At 44.9% G+C, this 18,782-nt stretch overlaps 2 protein-coding genes and 5 non-coding genes across 7 annotated transcripts; 2 read left to right on the plus strand and 5 right to left on the minus strand.

Moving 5' to 3' along the window:
- Window positions 1-3,125: 3,125 nt before the first annotated feature.
- On the plus strand, window positions 3,126-12,873 carry LOC144608422 (large ribosomal subunit protein eL8-like). Its single transcript, XM_078426169.1, has 6 exons — window positions 3,126-3,189; window positions 5,079-5,199; window positions 6,320-6,469; window positions 7,578-7,705; window positions 9,564-9,645; window positions 12,723-12,873. Exons 1-5 carry the CDS (start codon window positions 3,187-3,189, stop codon window positions 9,612-9,614), a joined length of 453 nt encoding a protein of 150 aa, XP_078282295.1. The 5' UTR covers window positions 3,126-3,186; the 3' UTR covers window positions 9,615-9,645; window positions 12,723-12,873.
- LOC144608570 (small nucleolar RNA SNORD24) lies at window positions 6,645-6,717 on the plus strand. Its single transcript, XR_013549221.1, has one exon. It is a non-coding gene; the product is annotated as a small nucleolar RNA SNORD24 (small nucleolar RNA).
- A 443-nt stretch (window positions 12,874-13,316) lies between the features above and the next one.
- On the minus strand, window positions 13,317-16,943 carry LOC144608282 (large ribosomal subunit protein eL8-like). Its single transcript, XM_078425898.1, has 6 exons — window positions 16,938-16,943; window positions 16,598-16,844; window positions 15,473-15,552; window positions 14,556-14,686; window positions 14,186-14,255; window positions 13,317-13,471 (listed from the first exon to the last, which is right to left on the minus strand). The coding sequence occupies exons 1-6, from the start codon at window positions 16,941-16,943 to the stop codon at window positions 13,367-13,369; spliced, it is 639 nt and encodes a 212-aa protein (XP_078282024.1). The 3' UTR covers window positions 13,317-13,366.
- On the minus strand, window positions 14,353-14,425 carry LOC144608563 (small nucleolar RNA SNORD36). Its single transcript, XR_013549215.1, has one exon. It is a non-coding gene; the product is annotated as a small nucleolar RNA SNORD36 (small nucleolar RNA).
- On the minus strand, window positions 15,122-15,203 carry LOC144608566 (small nucleolar RNA SNORD36). The gene has a single exon (XR_013549217.1). It is a non-coding gene; the product is annotated as a small nucleolar RNA SNORD36 (small nucleolar RNA).
- Window positions 15,927-16,005, minus strand: LOC144608576 (small nucleolar RNA SNORD36). The gene has a single exon (XR_013549224.1). It is a non-coding gene; the product is annotated as a small nucleolar RNA SNORD36 (small nucleolar RNA).
- On the minus strand, window positions 16,833-16,905 carry LOC144608568 (small nucleolar RNA SNORD24). The gene has a single exon (XR_013549219.1). It is a non-coding gene; the product is annotated as a small nucleolar RNA SNORD24 (small nucleolar RNA).
- Window positions 16,944-18,782: the final 1,839 nt, after the last annotated feature.

Below are 18,782 nucleotides of genomic sequence, written 5' to 3' on the forward strand. Positions count from 1 at the left end.
CGGTTGCTATGGAAACTCGAGCAAGAGTCCGGCTCGGCGTCGCTTCCGGATAAGCGTCAGTCGCGTCACGTGGCACTGACCAAGGGACAATACCTCATATCCTGAGATGCTGCCTGACCTGCTGAGTTACTCCAGCATTTTGTGAAATAAATACCTTCGATTTGTACCAACATCTGCAGTTATTTTCTTACACTAAAGGAACAATACCTCTGTTTAAATGCAAACATCCAGTCGAAAACTGATATCGTTATTATTCTTAAAATGTTGCATCTGTTTGCAATGAGTTGCAATTATTAGGTAGGAAAGAACTGCAGATGCTGGCTTAAATCGAAGGTAGACACAAAATGCTGGAGTAACTCAGCGGGTCAGGCAGCATCTACTCTGAAGTCTGAAGAAGAGTCTCGACCCGAAACATCACCCATTCCTTCTCTCCCGAGATGCTGCCTGACCTGCTGAGTTACTCCAGCATTTTGTGAATACCCCAGCATTTTGTCTAGTTGCAATTATTATGTGGTTCCCCTTTGGTTAGAAAAGAAACCAGTCGCTCTGTGCAAGCCACAGTCCAGCACTAAATGTCTGAATTAGTCTTGTCCAAAACATTAGATAGACACAAAAAGCTGGAGTAACTCAGCGGGACAGGCAGAATCTCTGGCAAGAAGGAATGGGTGACATTTCAGGTCGAAATCCTTCTTAAAACATTGTCTTGCTCGGCTCCTGCTCCTGGGATTGAGAGGCTTATTCTCAAATAACAGAAGGATGCATCTCCCCAGGAGACCACATGAGTGGTAATGGTGCTATGTATAAAAGCATTGTGCCAACACTGCCATGTGTAGAGGAAGTAATTGCGATAGTGGTTTACACCGAAGATTGACACGAAATGTTGGATGAACTTATTGGGTCAGACAGCATCTCTGGAGAAAAGGAATGGGTGACGTTTTGGGTCGAAATCCTACTTCAAACTGAGAGTCACGGGAGAGGGAAACTACAAATATGGAAGAACTGCAGATGCTGGTTTTTGAAAAGGACAGATCAAAGCAGACATAGATCATGGAAATGTAGAAAATTAATCGGGAGGACAGTGAAACTTATTGGAGAACTAGGGTAGGGGAGGGACAGAGAGATGGAGTGCAATGGTTACTTGAAGTTAGAGAAATCAATAACCATACCGCTGGGTTGCAAGCTGCCCAAGCGAAATATGATGTGCAAAAACACAATTAACTATGCACAATTCTGAGATACTCCAGCATTTTGTGGCTCTCTTCGGTGTAAACCAGCATCTGCAGTTCCTTCCTGCACAACCATTGTGCATTTCCTGGACCTACCTGATCTTCTGGCTGCCAAACATTTAAATTCCCCTTTCCATTCCCACACTGACCTTTCTGTCCTAGGCCTCCTCCATTGTCAGAATTAGGCTAAATGCAAATTGGAGGAAAAGCACCTCATATTTTGCTCGGGCAGCTTGCAACCCAGCGGAATGAATATTGATTACTCAAACTTCAAGTAACCCCTGCATTCCCTTTCTCTCCATCCCTCCCCCACCCAAATCACACCAGCTTCTCGTTCTCACCTCGCAAACAATGGCCTGTTTCCTTTATCATTGTTTTTTTTGGCATATATTTAATTCATTTGTTCTATATCTCTCTACATCACCATCTAAACCTCTCGTTTCCCTTTCCCTTGACTAGTCTGAAGAAGGATCTTGACCCGAAACGTCATCTATTCCTTCTCTCCAGAGATGCTGCCTGTCCCGCTGAGTTACTCCAGCATTTTGTATCCATCTTCTGGTTTAAACGAGCTGGAAGTGCAGCTCCTTCCTACTACATGGAGACAGGGAACAAAGAGTAGGGATTAACGGGTCCCTTTCAGAATGGCAGGCAGTGTCTAGTGGGGTGCCGCAAGGCTTGGTGCTGTGACTGCAGCTATTTACAATACACATTAAAGATTTAGATGAAGGAATTAAAAGTAACATTAGCAAATTTATAGGTGACACAAAGCTGGCTGGCAGTGTGAACTGTGAAGAGGATGCTATGAGGATGCAGGGTGACTTGGACAGGTTGGGTGAGTTAGCAGATGCAATATAATATGGATAAATGTGAAGTTATCCACTTTGGTGGCAAGAACAGGAAGGCAGATTATTATCTGAATGGTGTCAGGTTAGGAAAAGAGGAAGTACAACGAGACCTGGATGTCCTTGTACATCAGTCACTGAAAGTAAGCATGCAGGTAAAGCGGGCAGTGAAGAAAGCTAATGGCATTGTTGGCCTTCATAACAAGAGGAGTTGAGTATAGGAGCAAAGAGGTCCTTCTGCAGTTGTACAGGGCCCTGGTGAGACCACACCTGGAGTATTGTGTGCAGTTTTGGTCACCTAATTTGAGGAAGGACATTCTTGCTATTGAGGGATTGCAGTGTAGGTTCACAAGGTTAATTCCCGGGATGGCGGGACTGTCATATGATGAAAGAATGGAGAGACTGGGCTTGTAGTCATTGGAATTTAGAAGGATGAGAGGATCTTATGGAAACATATAAAATTATTAAGGGATTAGACTCGCTAGATGCAGGAAACATGTTCCCAATGTTGGGGGAATCCAGAACCAGTTTAAGAATAAGGGGTAGGCCATTTAGAACTGAGATGAGGAAAAACTTTTTTGCACAGATAATTGTGAATTTGTGGCACTCTGCCTCAGAAGGCAGTGGAGGCCGATTCAATGGATGGATTCAAAAGAGAGTTAGATAGAGCTCTTAGGGCTAGCAGAATAAAGGGATATGGGGAGAAGGCAGGAACAGGGTACTGATTGTGGATCAGCCGCCATGATCACATTGAATGGCGGTGCTGGCTCGAAGGGCCGAATGGCCTACTCCTGCACCTATTGTCGATGTATCTATGTCCATTTCCTTGATCATCGGCTGCTTGGATCTGTCCTTTTCACACTAGTCTCCCCATCCGCTGACACTCAGTCTGAAGAAGGGTCTCATCCCATAATGTCACCTATTCCTTTTTTCCATTTCCAGAGATGCTGAGTTACTCCAGAAGTATGTGTCTATCTTCTGTGTGAACTTGCAGCATCTGCAGTTCCAGCTCCAGTCAGTGAGGGCGCGGTCCCTTTAAATTGAAATCACGTGAGAACTGGCGCGGGTATTACCGGGCATGCGCGGCCTCTACGCCCTCTCTCTCTGTCCCCGCCGCCATGGTGAGTTCGCCGCCTCTCTGCGCCGTTCGCAATCCGCCGCCATCCGCCCCGCCTCACACCCATCCAGCCCTCCGGTGCCCCGCCGTCCACCCACGGGCCATCCGCTCCACATACAGCCGCAAATTAGGGCACGATGTCGTCCGGAGGCCGAGGTTTGAGAGAAGGAATTGTTTGGGTTGGGGGCGCCGCCATTTTGCGGGTTGGATGTGGGCCTCCCCGGCCCCGTCACTGTCCGCAGCCGGCTCACCGGGCCTGGGGATCCCACCCGGTTACTGCCCGCAGCTGGGTCTCTGCTCCCCGGTCCGGTCTGGTGACTGTCGGTCTCTACTTCCCACCCGGCCCGGAGCCGGTTCACTGTGTGTGTGCCACGGGAGCAGACGCTGATCACAGGGCGGGGAGGCTTTGGATTCAACCCCGACGCCTTGGCTGCACTCGGCAACGTGGCCCAGGCCGGTCCGGCTGTACCAGCGTGTGTATGGGCAGCTTCAGGTATCCGATCACCGCCACATGGCGCTTAAACGAGCCCCCTTGTTGAGGCGATCAACCATTCGTTTCGGGGTCGTATTGGAGGGTGGGAATTGTGAGGCCTGTGGATTTGATTTGTTCATAGATTGGGTCATTGTTATAATTACAGTGCCATGAATTGCACGTAGAGCATGAATCGGATTGCCGAATGCCCCATCAACCTAGTCCCATTTGACCCTCATCTCTCAAATTCTTTCCTATTCACGTACCTGTCCAAATAGAGAAATGAGGGCATTCAACCTTTCTATATATGCTGGGAATAGGAGTGCATGAATTCTGGGGATGGGCAAGTAAAGGATTGCTACTTTAAGGTGCAACTTTGTAAAGGTGAAACACATGGCATAACAAGGGGGTCTTGAACATGGATACCAAGCTGGTATGGCAACAATTGTGAATGATTTTTGGGTCTTGTTGAAGGTCTTACATAAATTCATGTTGGGATCAATCTTCGTTCTATAACAACAATCGAGACTTGGGTGCAAGCCATATTTCTGGACTTGCAGATGTTTTACTGTGAACTAAGGTGGGGAAAGAAGATCGTGAAATATTGCAGCAGTTTATTAATAGACTGGTGGAATGGGCAGAGGCGTGACAGCTGGAATTTAATGCCATTTGTAAGAATGAGGTGAGGCAATGTAGAATATAAAGGACACTATTTAAAAGTTGCAGGAGTTGAGAGCGGAGGGTCTGAGTGGTACATATCAGTAAAAGTGGCAGGGCATTTTGAGAAAGCAATTAACATAGAAAATAGATGCAGGAGTAAGCCATGCGGCCCTTCAATGTGATCATGGCTAATCATCCACAATCAGTATCCCGTTCCTGCCTTCTCCACATATCCCTTGATTCCGCTAGTCCTAAGAGCTCTATCTAACTCTCTTTTGAATGCGTCCGGAGAATTGGTCTCCTGCCTTCTGAAGCAGAAAATTCCACATTCAATTGTTGATGTATTCTGTATTGGGCTTTGTCATTCGAGGCATCCATGTAAAACCAGAGAGCTGTTGGTCATAAAACATTGATCTAGTATCACCTGGGAGTGTAGTGTTTAATTCTGGTTCTGGAAAAGGGAGGATATGGTATTAAAGACAAAGATTCAAGGCCTACATTTAAAGGGATAGATTTGAGTATTTGGTACTTATTTTAAAAAGACTGAAAATTTGAAGGCTTATAAAGTGATGAGCAGAAGGAATGGATAGTGGGGTGCTGTTCCTTGTGGTGGATTGGTGAAGGACTAATTGGTGAAGGACTAACCAATTTTCTGCTGGCCGCCAAAAACACACTCAGGGAAGTTGCTGAACTTTGGAGTGGAGGGTGTTATGAGATGTTCAACTGCCGTGTCATGAATTTGGGATTTATGACTTTTTCAGCCGAAGGGGAAGAAATCCAAGGGGAAGAAGGTGGCCCCAGCCCCTTCCGTTGTCAAGAGACATGAGGTGAAAAAAGTTGTGAATCCTCTCTTTGAAAAGAGACCCAAGAACTTTGGAATTGGTGAGTTCAACATCCGGTTATGAATCTGGGAGAATGCAATGAGCAAGATTCAGAACCTGTTTTTTAGGTTTGTGGGCATTAATAACATTGAACTTCTGCTAAAGAAAAAGTTTAATTGGTCAGGGTTATTGCTTTTTATCTTGTATGGCCTGTTTTCCTTGATATGACCAATGGTTTAATTCTCTCCCAGGGAGCTACTTGGTCATAGTCATGTAAAGGCACCTCGGCCGAAGTTGTCCAGGCTGACCAAAATGTCCCGTCTAAGCCAATCCCATTTGGCCCATATCCCTACAATCCTTTCCTATCCATTTACCTGTCCAATTGTCTTTTAACTGCGGTTGTACCTCTTCTATTTCCTCTCAGCTCATTACATATATCCACCATCCTCTGTGGAAAAAGTTGTCGTCCCCCCGCCCCACCACACCACTGTTCTTGTCCTATCAAATGTTCTCCCCCTCACTTTAAACCTATGTCCTCTGGTTCTTGATTACCATACTTCAATACAGAAAGGGTTAGAAATTCCGACCTCCATGCTGTAAACAACTGTCAGTGTGTCAATTGTCAATTTTACTTCTGGGGGCATGTTTTTGTTAACCAGATGTTAGACAAGAATACATAGGTAAATTAAGTTGAATTCTACTTCATTGAATGTTGGAACACTTCTGGGGTCTAAACATGTTCTGCCAGGGATGTAACTGTTTTCTTTTGACTCGTAGCTCCAATTCCCCCAGAGGTACATGGTTGGGGTTAAGATGGAGTTTGGGTTTTCGTGAGATTATAGACTTGAGACCTGATTCAGCTTTAATTAAACGGATAGACAAAACACTGGAGTAACTCAGTGGGTCAGGCAGTATCTCTGGAGAACATGGATAAGTGATTTTTTGGGGTCGGGGCCCTTCAGACTGATTACATTTAATTTAAACGGATGTTTGCTGCAGTAGTTCAGAACTCCTTGCAATATCTCAGTTTTCAGCATGCTCGCTGTAAACCAAAGGGAAATTTGAAATACTGTAGATATCATTATGCAATCACCCTGTAGGAGTAGCAGAGATCTTTGTGTGAGACACAACTTCAACTGGGATAGAATCCTGGTACTCACTGTCTCCCATTCTTTCAACAGGTCAGGATATTCAGCCCAAGAGGGACCTGACGAGGTTTGTGAAATGGCCTCGCTACGTCCGCCTTCAGCGGCAGAGAGCCATCCTGTACAAACGCCTGAAAGTACCTCCCGCAATCAACCAGTTTGCCCAGGCTTTAGACAGGCAGACAGGTGAGTCCCGGTATTTATAGGGATGTTTGAGATATTCCCCATGGAATCCTAACAGCTGCAACATTCTCAATTCCCCTGCCTTTATGCTGTGGATACTGTTTCTGGATCTTAAGGAAATTGTTCTGTGTATTTTCAGCATGAGGGCAAGGGTCTGTTGGTTGGGAGTCTCGGAGTTTGCAAATGATGTAAACTAATATTTGCTATCTGAATATAACGGATGACATTTACCCACCAAGATCGCTGATGCACTCTTGAGCCACTCTTTCCCGCCAGCATTTCTTTGCTTTTCAAACTTGCTTTCCCACCCTGGTTCGTTTATTCTTCCTTTTACTTTCTATGCAGCCACCCAACTCTTCAAACTGGCCCACAAGTACAGGCCTGCACCTATTGTCTATGTTTAAATTCATCCTTCAAATCATCCCAGTCTCCTTCACTTTATTCAAGTATGAGGTATCTGGGTACAGGGGAGATCTGACATGATCGCAGCACAAACACGCAAATGCCGTACATGTAGCACCGGGGAGCAGGATTGCACCTGGGCTATTGGTCTACCACTGTATGTCATGGATAGAACCTTGGTGAATACAGGTCTGCCGCTAATCACTGGTACAGCACTGATGGATAGAGGACTATCACTGAAAGCCACTCGGCTACAGTGCTGGAGTGCACAGATCTGTCATTGCGTACCATAAATTTAGGAGGATGGGCCAAATGACCTGAGTTGGAATCAGTGAGAGCAAAGGATGGACAGTAGAGCAAATGTTTATATACACAAAAACACACACACACACACTCTCACGTACGCTCACACACACACATGCGCACACATACAAGCACTAATGCCAGGTCCCTTTAAACCCTTCCTCAGTCTCTTCTCCATTCCACAGATACTGAATAACTGCTCAGCAAAGGTCTACAGAGATGGCCACTTGATCTTGTGCTCTGTCACAGGAAAAAACAAAGGTAAGGAAGTTCTGTGCAGACTCTTTTCCTCTTCCTCTATAGCCCTCCAGAACGTGTGCTCGGTTGCAGAGCGGATGGAGTTCAGGGTGGTGATAAAGCCCGGTCCCCAGACCCTGCTGTTACTCAGACTGTGTTTGTTGTTCAGGGGTTGTTGTCGGGCAGCATGTGACACACAGCTCCACAGCGACGGTTGCTGAGGGCACCGATGATTCTTTCCTGAAGTGGACCCTGCTTCTGATCCCAGTCGCCACCTTTGGTCTCGGAACCTGGCAGGTATCCCCGCCGCTTGGTTCATGTTCACTCACCACACTGAGGGGGAGTCCAGGCGCAGGATGAGAGGGTGGGACCAGGGACCAGGAGCCATTTAGGGCCAGGAACAGGATGGGCCGGGTGGAGGGGGAGGTGTCGGCAGTCATTGTTTGATTTTATGAGTCAGGATGAGTTTGAACGAGCATTTGGGCAGCACACTGGCACAGCTGGTAGAGTTTGCTACCTACCAGTTCCAGAGAGCTGGGATTGATCCTGATCTCAAGTGCTGTCTGCGTCGAGTTTCTATGTTCTCGCTGTGACCGTGTGGGTTTCCTCCTACATTCCAAAAACGTGTGCGTTTGTAGATTAATTGACCTCTGTAAATTGCCCATAGTGTGTCAAGAGCGGATGTGAAAGTGGGATAGCAGGACTAGTGTGAATGGGCGATTGATGCCAGCATGGACCTGCTGGGCTGAAGGGCCTGTTTCCGTGCTGCATCTTTCATTCATTAGATCACTTACCGAGGGAGTCAGAATTCAGAGTGAGTTCTTGTCATTGTGAAATTATTGCAGTAATCTGAGGTTGTGGGGGTGGGGGTCTAAAGAACGTACAGAGTAACAGCAGAAGTGGGTGACTACCCTGCCATTAAATAAGATCACGGTTGATGAAAATCAAACTGCAGTTGCAGTAACAAGTGGAAGTGTTGGAAGCTCTCAGCTGCTCAGGCAGCCTCTGTTGAAAGAGAAAGTTGACACTTCAGGTCTGGATACCTTCATCCACACTGGCTGATCTCCCACCACTCTTCAGCACTTAAACGACAATCCTTGGTTCTATTAACATCAAAAAATCTGCTGGTCTCTATCTTGAAATTTCTCAGTGACTGATCCTCCCGGGTAGAGAATTCCAATAATCCACCAGCTCCAGAATTCTGCTGGTTGAAACTTTGGCCCCAGGTTCTTGACATCTACCAGAGAAACATCGATGCCACCTCCACTCTGACTTTGTTACATTCTTCTGAACTGCAGAGTGTTGACCCAGACTGCTTGCCCCTCTCGTGACAGGACAAAGCTGTCATCGCAGGAATTGGCCTGGTGAATTTTTACTGCATTCCCTCTCTCACAAATATATCCCTCCTTGGTTAGGGATACACGACCTGCCGGCAATGTTCCAGGTGCAGTCTTACCAGGAATCTATCTGATTGAAGAATGTATCTCTATATTTGCACTCAAATCCTCTTGCAAATAGCTGCCGATATTTTATTTGTTGGCATATTTGCTTACTGTGCCCCTGTGTCAGCGTGTTGCCAATTGAACAATGCTCTGTATTCACTGTGTGAGGTCAAGGAATAGCGTGGGCTTTGCTGGTGACTGCACTGGTCAGTCGGGTTAGTTTAGTTTAGCTTTAGGTTTATTGTCTTGTGTACCGAGGTACCGTGAAATGCTTTTGTTACGTGCTGACGGGATCAGAGTGGGGATGGCAGTCGCTGTGAGGTGTCTGGGTTTAGGATGGGTCTGGCAGCCTGTGTGCAGTGTCAGAGACCATGGAGCCCATGCCCATTGTAGGATGATGGTCACTCTAGAGCTTGGGTGCAATGGTCTGACTAGCTCCAGCTGACACTGGGGAAGAGAACTGCAGAGAAGGACCTAGAGGTTGCCCGCTACCCCTGTAATCTGGAATGGGAGACACAGACTGCAGGATGTTATGGGTGATGGGGAGTGGTGGGTCAGGGGCAACACAATCCCTTTCTCAGGCTAGAATTAAAGGTTTCAACAAAATTAACTCCAAACGACTGGATCGGCTGTGAACCACCTTAGGATGTTCTGAGCACATCCTGCAGAATGGTGCATCCTTGTATATCTAATTGCACCACGATTTCTTACAGACAGCACAGTCGCTGGAGGCCCTGTGGGTGGACAGACTCGCGTCACCTTGAGGAATGAGCACCTGCAGTACATCCTAACCTGGTAAGACCATGGCTGGTAGACTAGGTTGCGTCTCGGTCAAAGGCTGATCTCAAGAGGAATTATTGTGAGCCGCAATCTCTATAGAAGATATCTAAAATTACAAGTCAGGTATTACATTCAAATACACCGGCACGATGAGGTACACGTGATGACAATCATGCTTGCGGCAGCGTCACAGTTAGAGACATAGGTAACGTAAAGAAACATAAATGATACTTGAACGTAAATTGTACAAGACATTTTCCATTCCCAAGCCTCCACATCCTTCCTGTAGTGGGGCAATCAGAACTACACGCAATACTCCAAATGCGGCCTAACCAAAGTCCTATAAGGATCTGAAGGGTCTCAACCCAAAATGTCACCCATTCCTTCTCTCCCAAGATGCTCCCTGACCCACTGAGTTACTCCAGCATTTTGTCTACCTTTGATTTTAACCAGCATCTGCAGTTTTTTTCCTACAAAGTCCTATAAAGTTGCATCATGACCTCCTGACCCATGTAGGCAAGTGCACCATATGCCTTCTTTACCACTCTCTCTACGTGTGTTGCAACTTTCAGGGAGTTAAGGGTTTGCCAATTGTATGTTTTTTATGTATGTTGTATGTTTTTTCCCTTGCATTCAACCTCCCATAACCCTACCACCTCATATTTGCTCAGACTAAACCCCATTTGCTATTTCTCTGCCCATTTCATAAGCAGAATTATATCCCAATATACTTATGACAGCCTTCCTCAGTCATATGAGGAAAGACTGGATAGACTGGGCTTGTACTCGTTGGAATTTAGAAGACTGAGGGGGGATCTTATAGAAACATATAAAATTCTTAAGGGGTTGGAGAGGCTAGATGCGGGAAGATTGTTCCTGATGTTGGGGGAGTCCAGAACCAGGGGTCACAGCTTAAGTATAAGGGGGAAGTCTTTTAGGACCGAGATGAGAAAACATTTCTTCACACAGAGAGTGGTGAGTCTGTGGAATTCTCTGCCACAGAAGGTAGTTGAGGCCAGTTCATTGGCTATATTTAAGAGGGAGTTAGATGTGGCCCTTTTTGCTAAAGGGATCAGGGGTATGGAGAGAAGGTAGGTACAGGTTACTGAGCTGGATGATCAGCCATGATCATATTGAATGGCGGTGCAGGCTCGAAGGGCCGAATGGCCTACTCCTGCACCTATTTTCTATGTTTCCACAACCCCAGCAAACTTGCCAACCAACCCATCTACGTTTACATCAAAATCATTTAAAATCAATAAAATTAACAGAACTCCATTGGTCAGACCTCCCTCCAGCCAGAATATTGTCTTTTCACCACAACCCTGTCCTCTAACCAATTGTGCATCCAAATGACTTAATACTGTGCATCTTAATCTTCTGGATCAACCAGGGACTTTATCAAATGCCTTAATAAAATCCATGTCGACAACCTTCACCAGCCTACCTCATCCATCACATTTCAACTCCTTAAAAAAAAATCAAACCAGTTGGGATACTTTTGACAATGCATCAATAAAACTTTAGTATTCAGTGAGTGATTACAGAACTAAGCAGGTGTAATGCTGTGACTATAAGCACAGGCTGGGTAGACCTGTTGTCATTTTTTGACAGCCCACCATCCACCATTATCTTGCACAGCCCTCATGTGCGAGGGATAAATTCCTGATCTTCCAACTGACCTTAAGGACTGCACTTTTTAAATCTGAACTTTCTCTTCGTTTATTCTCTTGTATTTGTTTATTGTATGGTTTTCCCTGGATAACATGCAAAATAGTTTTTCTACTGTATCTTGGTAGATGTGACAAAAATAAACCAATAATACTAACAGTGGGTAATAGTGCAGAGCATACCCATGTCTTAAAGTTTGAGCATCTCAGTTGAACATGATTCCAGTCCTGCATGGCAGATCCATGGTCAATACACACCACCTCAATGTTGTTTCTTTTACGTGTTCTCTTGCTCAACTTTTAAATGCGCATTATTCTTGCAAATTGTCAGAGGTGAAAAAGTAAACTGCTGGCTTCTCTATTGGCTAACACTGGAATTTAGAAGGATGAGGGGGGATCTTATTGAAACATATAAGATAATTAGGGGATTGGACACATTAGAGGCAGTAAACATGTTCCCAATGTTGGGGGAGTCCAGAACAAGGGGCCACAGTTTAAGAATAAGGGGTAGGCCATTTAGATCTGGGTGTCCTAGTGATCTGGGTGTCCTAGTGCATCAGTCAATGAAAGGAAGCATGCAGGTTCAGCAGGCAGTGAAGAAAGCCAATGGAATGTTGGCCTTCGTAACAAGAGGAGTTGAGTATAGGAGCAAAGAGGTCCTTCTACAGTTGTACCGGGCCTTGGTGAGACCGCACCTGGAGTACTGTGTGCAGTTTTGGTCTCCAAATTTGAGGAAGGATATTCTTGCTATGGAGGGCGTGCAGCGTAGGTTCACTAGATTAATTCCCGGAATGGCGGGACTGTCGTATGTTGAAAGGCTGGAGCGATTGGGCTTGTATACACTGGAATTTAGAAGGATGAGGGGGGATCTTATTGAAACATATAAGATAATTAGGGGATTGGACACATTAGAGGCAGATAACATGTTCCCAATGTTGGGGGAGTCCAGAACAAGGGGCCACAGTTTGAGAATAAGGGGTAGGCCATTTAGAACGGAGATGAGGAAGAACTTTTTCAGTCAGAGGGTGGTGAAGGTGTGGAATTCTCTGCCTCAGAAGGCAGTGGAGGCCAGTTCGTTGGATGCTTTCAAGAGAGAGCTGGATAGAGCTCTTAAGGATAGCGGAGTGAGGGGGTATGGGGAGAAGGCAGGAACGGGGTACTGATTGATAGTGATCAGCCATGATCGCATTGAATGGCGGTGCTGGCTCGAAGGGCTGAATGGCCTACTCCTGCACCTATTGTCTATTGAATTGCGGTGCTGGCTCGAAGGGCTGAATGGCCTATTCCTGCACCTATTGTCTAACTGGTGTTTAAATTTGCTCTTTCCAGCATTCTATGTCTATGCCATCAAAATGCTGGTAATTGTTAGTAATCTATCAGGTCATAATAACCATATACAATGATTTGTTTTTTATTTGACAGGTATGGGCTTTGTGCAGCTACGTCCTTTATGTGGTTCCAGAAGTTCATACGGAAAATCCCTGCGTAGAGACAAGTATAATGGTGGATCTTCTGGAATTCTATTACCTTCCTGTTTTTCCATGGATCATGTTGTAAATTTTCCATTAAAATTAGTTTTAACTCGAGCCTGTTATAACAGTACATAGTTTCTTCAGTTGTCCTTCTGCATTGACATCGATTTCCACTCTGGTTTGCGGTGGCTAAAGAAGCAACTGTGAGAATCACTCCATCATAGATCAGCAGGTAGTGGTTGATGTGGAGAGCTTAAGGGACATTCCTTCTACTGCTTACACAGCTCAGCAAGTTGCAAGATAACTCAAGCTGCATAGACTGCCTGATCACCAGTCAGTGATTATAGTACAAACTCCATGGAATGGATGTATGGAGCTGGTTAAGAATAAAGGGAAGTTACCAGTTGTGTGTGAAATACAACATGCCACTAATCTCTTAACCATTAACCAGGTGCTTTAGGGGAAATGAACATATTGTCTGTAGGTTGTAGTCTCAAGATCAATTCAACCAGGCACTGTCTTAATTCACAAACATACGCAGGAAAACTAACATGACTTTTTTAATTTATGTACAATGGGTAGAGTTGACAAGATTTAACCAAGTTTGGTTGCCAATTCCTTGGCTTTGGCCTTCTCCAGCTTTGCAATACGGGCCACAGATTTCGGTCCAAGGATCCCACCGCCCCAGTGACGACGGATCTGAAAATAAGCAGAAAGCACATGAAAAATCAAACCACCCTGCTAGCACCAATTCCGCATCTCGCTCTAAAATACTTGCAGTCATAGCTGCTTTGATCCTAATAGCTTCACCCCGACCTGCTCAGTCAGCAGATAGATATTCCAGTACTCACTTCAGACAAGATCATCACAATCCTGAAGGTTTCACAAGGACAGTGAAAGGGACAAATGTTGCATTTTCAAAGACCCAACAGAATTAGGCCATTTGGTCATTGAGTCTACTCCACCATTCAATGTCTGAATTATCTTTCCCTCTCAAACCCATTCTCCTCATAACGTTGGACACCCATACTAATCAAGAACCCGTTAATCTCAGTTTTTAAATTACCCATTGACGTGGCAATGAATTCCAGATTCACCACACATTTAGACTAAAATTCTTCCTCATCTCCTTTCGAACAGTACGTCCTTTTATTCTGATATTGGTTCTTGGTGTACTAACGATTCAGCTGAGTCTTTGGGGTCATATTCCTACCATCTACCTCTTGCAACCATAATGTTCCAGGACCCATTAGTATGCCCCACCAGCCTTCTACACAGGACAGAAAGTAGTATCCAACCAACACCACCGACAAGTTGGCAGCGACCTCCTTGTTGCGAGTCTGGGGAGCCTAAAACTAAATTGGAAAAATGACACAATTATTTGACTTGATAAGATACAAAGCCAAATCACACCTCATCATATCGCTCATTGTAGTTTGTCCGCACGGCCTCAATCAGCTTGCCAATCGCACCCTTGTCCTCACTGAGGGGGGAAGAAAACAGGTAATTACTTCCTGAAACAATCAGTAACCACTGGATTGTGCGAATACCAGGATTTGGAGCCAGGGTCGATTGAACCAAATGCTCAGGGTTAAAAAGCTCAAAGTGCCACACGGTTATTCAGGTGAAGAAATTCATTGTACATCATTGCAGTTTTGGTTCAACTCTTAGAATGGCTACATCAAAAGTTGCTAAAAACCGTGGCTTAATGCACCATGCCCTCTCCAGCTAGTGGGCCAGGCGATGTTACTTCTAATTGTAATTATCATAACAGGATACTCACGGGTTGACTTGTGCAAAAGCGAGGCTGCTGACAGTCTTCCTGTGCACAAGACGTCCTAGTCTGGCTTTGCCTTTGACAATGCAATAAGGAACTCCCATTTTACGGCACAGCGCAGGTAGGAACACAAAAAGCTGGAGGCGACATTTGGGGAAAGAGAAAATGGCGATTATAATTAGCTTGCATTTATTCAGCACCTTTAATAATATGCAAAGCATTCCAGCTATTCCAAAGAAAAAAATGTAAAGCAAATGCAAGATTATAACTTTAGCTTACATAGTTGGTCTTAAAAGATTTAATGAACAAATTCTAGAATTTTAGGCTTAAGCAGCCACACACAAGGGGGATACGAGGAGAATTTGAGAGTGGAGAAGGCAGGCTGCAAATGAACCATGCAGAAACTTGACAAATCTCATTGTTCAAATGTCAGGGATGTCAGCTGTTGTTCTAGCCTTGGTCCCAATTTCACATTCCCAACCAATAGATGGAACATTGGGCCAGACAAACAATCATGAGGTTTGGGAAGAAAGGCAAGGTCCCTCTGACTCAGATACGGCACGGCCTTGGCTAATGCTCAGGGTTAAAAAGCTAATTTGGTTGATCTACACAATCAACTTCAGGTGAAGAAATTCATAAACATCACGTTAGCCAGACCAGTGCATGGGTAAGATCAGTAGGGAAGGACATTTATGACCAGACTACATACCAGCAATGATTACCCTCCAGCTCCTGGTGTACAGCCCAGGGATATTTCAATGAACTTAGCTTTACCAGACTCAAGGAAAGAAATTGAATCCTCATCCCATTCCCTCCACAACGACTCAGAACTGTGCCAGAACAGCTGCTGATGCCTTTCCATAGTTACACCAAAGCACATAGTCACTCTAAATCCAAGGAGAAAGGAGTCCACGGTTTCTTACCTCAATTGGATCAACGTCATGTGCAATAACCACCAGCTGAGCCTTCTTATTCTCCACCAATGTGGTGACAGTATTCACACCTGCACAAAAGGTGGAAAAAAGTCAGAACAAGGCAGCCCTTGGATTTTATATCAGCTTGACAAATCATTTGGCTTGGTGGAGACACAAGGAACTGCAGATGCTGGAATTTTGAGGTAAACACAAAGTCAGGCAGCACCTGTAGAGGGAATGAACAGGCGTCGTTTCAGGATGGGACCCTAAGGTCCCGACCTGAAACGTCAGCCATCCATTTCCTCCACAGATGCTGCAGACCCAGTGTTCCTCCATCACTGTGTTTTGCCTTTGACTCATTGCACTGATTCAGTCACAGCTAATTTATTTAACCAGTGTTTGTGACCGGATATCCTTTAGATAATAAAACTCCATTCTTAAAGCATAGAAAGGCCCATGGCTTGTTGCTCAGTGTTAAAAAGCTCATTTGTTTGATCTACATGCTGATCTTCAGGTGAAGAAATTCAAAATCATCATTGCAACATTAGCCATCTGGGCTTCACAGGAGTGGGACCAACAGGAAGACACTACAACAAAACTCAAAACCAAAGACATAAGCAGCAATCATTGCCCCTCAGTCCCAATGCACAGTCCAGGAATATTTTAAATACAATTTAAGGAGATTGGTAGTAAAGGCACTAAGGCCAGTGGAATGGCAGAATTAGGGATATAAAGCCAGAAATGTGGACAGTTTAGGATCAGAAGTTTTTGAGGGATCCAAAGACTATTTTTTTTTTAAACAAGCAGGACATATTTTGCAAGTTCATGAGCACTGAAAATGGTGGATGAAAATCAAGGGGAGGCAGCTGGGATTATGTGTGGAAATGCCTATAAATAATCAGCTTCAACAAAAGCTAAACTCAGACAGGGAAGAGGCCAAGTCACATTATGCAAAGGTTAAAAAAAAACATTATACAGGGGTAATTGATTGCTGCCCTAAATTAGCACTCCCACATCTTGTCCACATTCAGGGATAATTTTAATTTTCAGTGATATCCTTCTCACCTTGGAGAAGAATCCCAAGTGACTTCCACGTCCAATGTCAGCCGGCGGTTATACAGGGACCCAACTCACCCGATCGGAGAACAGCAGGTCTCTTTGTGGGAGCATCAGCCTTCCCAGCTGCCTTTTGCTCAGCCCGGGCCAGTAATCTCTGCTTTTTTTCTTGTTTGGTCTCAGGCCTGTACTTGTGGGCCAGTTTGAAGAGTTGGGTGGCTGCATAGAAAGTAAAAGGAAGAATAAACGAACCAGGGTGGGAAAGCAAGTTTGAAAAGCAAAGAAATATTGGCGGGAAAGAGTGGCTCAAGAGTGCATCAGCGATCTTGGTGGGTAAATGTCATCCGTTATATTCAGATAGCAAATATTCGTTTACATCATTTGCAAACTCCGAGACTCCCAACCAACAGACCCTTGCCCTCATGCTGAAAATACACAGAATAATTGCAACTAGACAATATAGGATAGTAACACTGGTTATTTCTGGGTTCATGCCTATCCTGGCCATCAGTTTGTAAAGCCTTTAAAAAATATATATATTAAATTGTGATTGTGGATTACTGTTTGTGGATGATCAGCCATGATCACAATGAATCTGGCTCGAAGGGCCAAATAGCCTCCTCCTGCAATTATTATGTGGTTCCCCTTTGGTTAGAAAAGAAACCCGTCGCTCTGTGCAAGCCACAGTCCAGCACTAAATGTCTGAATTAGTCTTGTCCAAAACATTAGATAGACACAAAAAGCTGGAGTAACTCAGCGGGACAGGCAGAATCTCTGGCAAGAAGGAATGGGTGACATTTCGGGTCGAAATCCTTCTTAAAACATTGTCTTGCTCGGCTCCTCCTGCTCCTGGGATTGAGAGGCTTATTCTCAAATAACAGAAGGATGCATCTCCCCAGGAGACCACATGAGTGGTAATGGTGCTATGTATAAAAGCATTGTGCCAACACTGCCATGTGTAGAGGAAGTAATTGCGATAGTGGTTTACACCGAAGATCGACACGAAATGTTGGATGAACTTATTGGGTCAGACAGCATCTCTGGAGAAAAGGAATGGGTGACGTTTTGGGTCGAAATCCTACTTCAAACTGAGAGTCACGGGAGAGGGAAACTACAAATATGGAAGAACTGCAGATGCTGGTTTTTGAAAAGGACAGATCAAAGCAGACATAGATCATGGAAATGTAGAAAATTAATCGGGAGGACAGTGAAACTTATTGGAGAACTAGGGTAGGGGAGGGACAGAGAGATGGAGTGCAATGGTTACTTGAAGTTAGAGAAATCAATAACCATACCGCTGGGTTGCAAGCTGCCCAAGCGAAATATGATGTGCAAAAACACAATTAACTATGCACAATTCTGAGATACTCCAGCATTTTGTGGCTCTCTTCGGTGTAAACCAGCATCTGCAGTTCCTTCCTGCACAACCATTGTGCATTTCCTGGACCTACCTGATCTTCTGGTTGCCAAACATTTAAATTCCCCTTTCCATTCCCACACTGACCTTTCTGTCCTAGGCCTCCTCCATTGTCAGAATGAGGCTAAATGCAAATTGGAGGAAAAGCACCTCATATTTTGCTCGGGCAGCTTGCAACCCAGCGGAATGAATATTGATTACTCAAACTTCAAGTAACCCCTGCATTCCCTTTCTCTCCATCCCTCCCCCACCCAAATCACACCAGCTTCTCGTTCTCACCTCGCAAACAATGGCCTGTTTCCTTTATCATTGTTTTTTTTGGCATATATTTAATTCATTTGTTCTATATCTCTCTACATCACCATCTAAACCTCTCGTTTCCCTTTCCCTTGACTAGTCTGAAGAAGGATCTTGACCCGAAACGTCATCTATTCCTTCTCTCCAGAGATGCTGCCTGTCCCGCTGAGTTACTCCAGCATTTTGTATCCATCTTCTGGTTTAAACGAGCTGGAAGTGCAGCTCCTTCCTACTACATGGAGACAGGGAACAAAGAGTAGGGATTAACGGGTCCCTTTCAGAATGGCAGGCAGTGTCTAGTGGGGTGCCGCAAGGCTTGGTGCTGTGACTGCAGCTATTTACAATACACATTAAAGATTTAGATGAAGGAATTAAAAGTAACATTAGCAAATTTATAGGTGACACAAAGCTGGCTGGCAGTGTGAACTGTGAAGAGGATGCTATGAGGATGCAGGGTGACTTGGACAGGTTGGGTGAGTTAGCAGATGCAATATAATATGGATAAATGTGAAGTTATCCACTTTGGTGGCAAGAACAGGAAGGCAGATT

The sequence above is a fragment of the Rhinoraja longicauda genome, chromosome 31 (genome assembly GCF_053455715.1).
Source record: "Rhinoraja longicauda isolate Sanriku21f chromosome 31, sRhiLon1.1, whole genome shotgun sequence".
Taxonomy (NCBI): Eukaryota; Metazoa; Chordata; class Chondrichthyes; order Rajiformes; family Arhynchobatidae; genus Rhinoraja; species Rhinoraja longicauda.